The sequence below is a fragment of the Nannobrachium achirus genome (assembly GCF_963921795.1).
Source record: "Nannobrachium achirus genome assembly, chromosome: 17".
In the NCBI taxonomy this organism is placed as follows: Eukaryota; Metazoa; Chordata; class Actinopteri; order Myctophiformes; family Myctophidae; genus Nannobrachium; species Nannobrachium achirus.
Window position 1 is genome coordinate 28546708 of NC_137824.1, and position 6175 is coordinate 28552882.

General features: G+C 42.8%; 1 protein-coding gene across 1 annotated transcript; it reads right to left on the bottom strand.

The window, feature by feature from the left end:
• Positions 1 to 1106: 1106 nt before the first annotated feature.
• On the bottom strand, positions 1107 to 2054 carry hs3st1 (heparan sulfate (glucosamine) 3-O-sulfotransferase 1; the record flags this gene model as incomplete). The annotated part of the gene is made up of 1 exon (XM_080745778.1): positions 1107 to 2054. The coding sequence occupies exon 1, from the start codon at positions 2025 to 2027 to the stop codon at positions 1107 to 1109; it is 921 nt and encodes a 306-aa protein (XP_080601904.1). The 5' UTR covers positions 2028 to 2054.
• Between the last annotated feature and the right edge of the window lie 4121 nt (positions 2055 to 6175).

The window sequence follows — 6175 nt, forward strand, 5'->3', positions numbered from 1 at the left end:
AACTTTAGATTTTTGTGGTTTGAATTGCGCTTGATATTCAGTTTAAATATTCCTCCACTTTTAGATCGCTCATGTAAATCCTCATCTGTAGAACTAACATTTACTCAGGCATATGGGTATAAATTCTCAATGACTACTGCTATAAATGGGAGGGGGAACAATAAGCAACAGGCTAACATGCTGGTTAGTACGTCCAATAGTAACAGAGCCAACATATTTACACTAACAGCTGTTGGTGTTTAGACTGGCACTAAACCGGAATTTCAGGTCAGTTAAGTTCATGAACAAGACGTACTCTTTTCATATCCTTATGGGCTAACGGCCCAATCGAAAATTGTCAAAACATATTCAGAATATGTGCAGCACCGCTACACACTTACTGTAAGTGTATTGCAATAATTGTATGGCTATTAGGGGTTAAAAAAGGCGAAACATAAGGCAACTAAAAATAAAAAATACATCTTTATTATGGTGTTAATCCTTCACTTAAAAAACAAAATCTATAATATTTACAGTAATATATGATGGATACATAGCTTATAATATTTGACTCTTACATAACTCTTTGTTATTCCTTATCATAACAAAAAGAACAGTGAAAGTGACTGAGAAAACATAGCAGCAGGTAACGGTCCTTCAAGAGCATTAAATGCAGTTAGATGATGATCATTATGTATGGCAAAATAAATGTAAAGGATAGGGCAGGAATATTATAGTGATTCACTACTTACCCCCATGTGATACATTAACATGGAATAACCTTTGAATGTTATTTTAACTGATAAGTCACCTGCTCTGGGCGGACTAGCAGCTAAACAGCACTTCCATAGAGAGGTAATAAAATAAGTATGTGGTTGGTAAAGCCCTAACTGAATAGATAACAGGGGTTTAAGCCATGCAATGCCTCATTTCATCAAGCCAGATATCCAAGTCTGCCCCGATGTTTTGATCATAATGCTGCAATACCTTTGCCGATACAAAAATAGATTTAGCTTGAAATTCATTTTTACGTTACACTTCTTCCAGTTTGTTAGAATGAAAAGGGCAGTATTTGACACCAGCCCCGCCTCTGTATTTAACCAAACACACGGCGACATACTGACAGTTCATTTCCAGTCGAAAGTCCTCCCCACCAGCTCAAAGAATTTCTTGTTGGGTTCGTGAAAGAACTGGTAAAGTTTGTGGAGGATGATCGGGGCTACGTGCGGGTGAGCCCTGCCCTTTGAGTCGTGTAAACAGCGCTCTCGCCCGTGGTCCCGCAAACAGTAGAATCCTTTTGTCTTGTTAAAGTAAAAGTTTGAGGCGTTGATCTGGGGCTCCAGCTTCAGGAACCTCTCCACGCGCTTCATCTCGGGGAAGGGGTTCCTGATCAGCGCGTCCCCGTCCACAACGTGGACGCTCTCCCGAGGGAAGTAGCGCAGCCAGTTCTGCATGTGCATAAAGTAGAGGCTGCGATTGAGAGCCTTGTATTCCAGGTTGATCTCGCCGTCCTTCACCAGAACCGACTCTATGGGCTGGTAGCGCTTGTGTTTCTGGAGGCGGTTGTAGAACACCTGGGTGTAGTCTGACAGCACGCGCTCCGTGGGGTCCCTGAGGATGAGCAGGAGCTTTATATCGGGGTTCATCTGGTGGATGCGTTTGGGGACCTTGCTGGAGGTGAAGTAGGCCGGGGTTTTCTCCACGGTCAGCTGGTCGGGATAGGCATAGGGCATCTGGCTGAGGTACCAGGGCAGGCCCTTCTGGAAGTGGCTCTCCCAGTCAAAGAAGTGGACCTCGTTCTCCGCGGCTGCAACCGAGCTGTGCAAGCTCAGCATCTCAATGAGTGCCCGCGTGCCCCCCTTCCTCACCCCGATGATGATGATCTGAGGGAGCTGCTGGAGGGTTCCGTTTGGATGGCCGGTGGGCCTGGTGTCGCCGGGCGCCAGAGTGGGGAGGAGCGGGGACCCCCTGCTTTCAGCCGTGGGTCTAGAGGGGACAGGGGGGGACTGTATAGCGAACAGCAGCAGCCCAAAGAGCAAGACCGCCATGACAGAGGTCCTGAGCTGGGAGGATTTCAGCCTGGCGAGAACAGCAATACTTTATCCCACATTGAAAGAACAGCTGCCTGAAGACAAGGATCCAGTGGAAGATGCTGTCAGCAGTATATGGTACCTGCAATGAAACACAACATGTATCGTAAAATATACAGTACAGGTAAAGAGTTAAAACTGGCACAAAATTACAAATAAATTAGAATGTAAATGATTAGCCTACAACCTACAGTACCACTTTGTGCAGGTGAGGTAAGCAAAAACAAAGCACTTTGTGAGTATTTTATGTTTTCGATTATAAGCTATGTCTAAATATCTGAAAGTAGGACCCAATGAAAATCTATAAAAAAAGTGATTTTATTGATACAGATAAGTTAGTCATTATTGTTGTTGTTGTTGTTGTTATGCTATTAATATTATTTAATTCAAGTGCACAGGTGCTCATTGAAAGGTTTTTAACTTGGATGATAAAGCAGTTGACTGTGGTTACCACTGTACATCTACAAGAGTATCTAACATAATTTCAATATTCTCTATGGCACATGGGCGGAAAAATTACAATAAATATTTTCTTTAACATATTTTTATTTAAATATCAACTAGCCTATTTATAGGACTACAAATCACAATCAACTTAAAAAGCAATGAAAGCTACAGAGCAAAACATATGGAGGATGAGGATAATCTGTCCATCCTCCTTAACATACTCCTCCTTAACACTGTAAATAACAAAAATAAAGATAAGCTACGTTTTTTGATTTGTCACATAGGCTATAGGTTTAATAGCTTAAACCTATAGCCCCCTATACAAACGAATTTCCCCCTTGGGATAATAAAGGTATCTATCTATCTAACTGACAATTACAACACATGTGTAGTAGCCTAATTGGCATTGCAAAATCGCAGAGAAAAAACTAAACATCGTATTGGAGGATAAATGCAAGAGGACAGATAAGATGTACGTGTAGTGGCTCGTTTAACAGGCATGTGAAAAATGCAAAAATACTAGCTCTTCAGCCTCGTGTTTCAGTAGAACTACGTTTCAGCAACACATTCAGAAAGTAGGCTATTCTTCTTACCTGTTAGCCTAATAATAACGGTGTAACAGAAGATTTCATTTCTTGATAGATAGAAATGCCCCCGTCTGGAGCTCTGGATTGAAAGTCCAAAATGTCCAGATATGATCCACCGCTGTCTGTAGCTGCCAGCTGTTCCAGACGCGCAGAATAAAGTCGCCTCCAATCGGCGGACAACTTGTCCAGAGCCAGTCCTCTGGTGTTGTGTTGGAGAGCCGGTGCCTCACACACTGAGTGCCTTGGCTTCAGCACAGTTTGGAGTGTCGTGTAGTGTGTGTGCGTCCGCCTACTTTAGGTTACGCTGGCAGCAGGACACTCCCACCCTGACTCACGATGCATTGGCAGAGCAGAGATAATGCTCAGTGTTACAGTGTGATACTGTGATTCATAATGACTAACGGGATGCTGCTCATTATGTGGGATTGATTGACAATGCGATTCAAACGGTGACATTAAGTCAAAGTGACATTAGTCCGGGAAAAATGGGGCTGAACGTGGATTCGCCTGTAAAAGTTTTTTTCTCAACTGATTCTTGTAGGTTGGGGTCACCTCTTAAGGATTCAAGAGGATGACCAGTGATATCCATTGAGCATTTTTTATTATTAACCCCTTAATGCCTGAAACATGGGCTCCCATTGACTTTCTATACAGGAGGAAAATACCCAGAAAAAGATTATTTTTCGGGGTATTTAAGGAGGATCTGAGGGGTCTAACTAGGGGTTTGTCATGATGCTGAATCCATTGCAGGCATTTGTTTTGCACAAAAAACATTCTGTGGGTTAGAAATAGCCTCAGAAAACAATAAACGTATGGGTGAGTATTCATGTTAGTCGGAGGCCTTAGGGTTTTTTTTCTCGTGCTATCAGTCTAAAAGTGCAGAATTTTGCACAGATGTATAGCTCAGGGCTTGCTCTAATGATTTAGCTAGGGCGCCCGAGTCTACGACATTCGGGGTCGCCACAGCGGCCAAATCAAGTTGGGCTCCCATCGACTTTAGTGATGAAAAGTGATGAGTCATCACTTTTCAGAGTTTTGTGGGTGTTGTGGTGACCCCGAAGGTCGCCGACCTAGCTAAATCATTAGAGATTGCCCTGAGCAACATCTGTGCAAAATTTTGCACTTTTAGACTGAAAAAAAAAACCCTAAGGCCTCCGACTAACATGAATACTCACCCATACGTGTATTGTTTTCTGAGGCTATTTCTAACCCACGGAATGTTTTTTGTGCAAAACAAATGCCTGCAATGGATTCAGCATCATGACAAACCCCTAGTTAGACCCCTCAGATCCGCCTTAAATACCCCGAAAAATTATCTTTTTCTGGGTATTTTCCTCCTGTACAGAAAGTCAATGGGAGCCCATGTTTCAGGCATTAAGGGGTTAATAATAAAAAATGCTCAATGGATATCACTGGTCATCCTCTTGAATCCTTAAGAGGTGACCCCAAGCTACGAGAATCAGTTGAGAGAAAAACTTTTACAGGCGAATCCACGTTCAGCCAAAAATCACCCTTTTTTTCCCGGACTACATACAGTGGTGGAAAAACTACTCCCATAGTATAAATACTTATATAGAAATAGATTAGGCCTACTTTGTTTAAACCCCCAAAAAAAACGGAATTTAAAATGTAGGCCTATGCTACTTGAGTAAAAGTATGAAAGTGTTGGCATCAAAATGTAGGCTACTTAAAGTACAAAAAGTAAAAATACAAAATGTTTGGAAATCTACAAGCAAGCCTAGGTATGAAATAGGGCTCGCTATATTATAATTTATATCTGCAAAGTAACTAGGCTAAATAAAGTTTTCAAATACATAGTGGAGTAAAAATAGACCTACATTATTTGGATCCGAGCTGCAGTAGTGGAGTAGAAGTAAAATTATTGGAAATTGGAAATATTCAAGTAAAGTAGGCTACAAATACCTCAAAGTTTTACTCAGAGTTCGAGTTATACTCCGAGAGCTATGGGGTCCCTCTAGCGGCGCCGATGGCGCCGCCGAAAAATAGGGCCCCCATAGTTATGGGGGTGGCCCCCATAGTTATGGGGGCCCTATTTTTCGGGTATAAAGTCGGCTAAAACGAGTATTTTCCTATATTAAATCATATTAAATCAGGTATTTTTCGGTATATAGTCTGGATTTCTTGGTACCAACAGTCAGACAACAAGTGCCAGTTTCATAAAATCATTCAGTTCCCAGAGCTTTTCAGTTAATCTACTTAGTTACTTTACACCACTGTCTACAACAGCAAGCAAACATTTTAGCCCGTGAACCTGTCTACAACAGCAAGTATGATGGTTCCCAAACTTTTTAGCCCGTGAACCAAGAGACATTACTACCTTGTACCAAACAAGTAGTGAAAATAGCAGATGTACAAGCTCACAACGAGTTGCTTCGCACTGTGTTCAGTGCGTTGTGACCCATACAACGTGTCCGCCACATCGGTCCAGACCCCAGTGTTAGGAAACAGCTAGCCTCGGAAACCCAGGCTTCATTGGCGATGGTTCTGGTACACCATAGCCATTAGCCACTAGCTAGCCCAAACGTTAGCCTAGCCAGGCAGCACAGCAGCATAACATAGCATTCATTCATCATTACAAGTCTATAGCCACGAGCCCACGACTCACCAGTGAGGACGCCAGGGCTAGCAGAGGGCGATGTTTAATCCCTTCATAGCCTAGGTTGTGTTGTCTTGGTGTTCTGTATATTCCTTTATGGCCGTATTGTTATAATCCACCGAGTCCATGACGCATCAGTTACGCACGGAGTCGAGAGACAGACGTTCAGACAAGTTAAAAGGGAAGTCCTTTGAAAGCCATTTCCTCTCTGAACAGTGCCCAGAAGCACATTTCAAAACAAGAGCCTTTCTTTTTTTTTTTTGTCTATACAATCGATCATTCAACACATGTTTATTTTGAAATTGTACTGGAAATAGAAGTAGCCAATAGCTCCTACTTCACGCCACTGATGTCAGAGCCTCTACTTGCCGATCGGCAATATTTTCCCCCCAACCCCCCTTTAGGGGGTGCGGTGGGACGTGGGGGAGGGGGTGCGGCCGCACCCCCAGCACCCC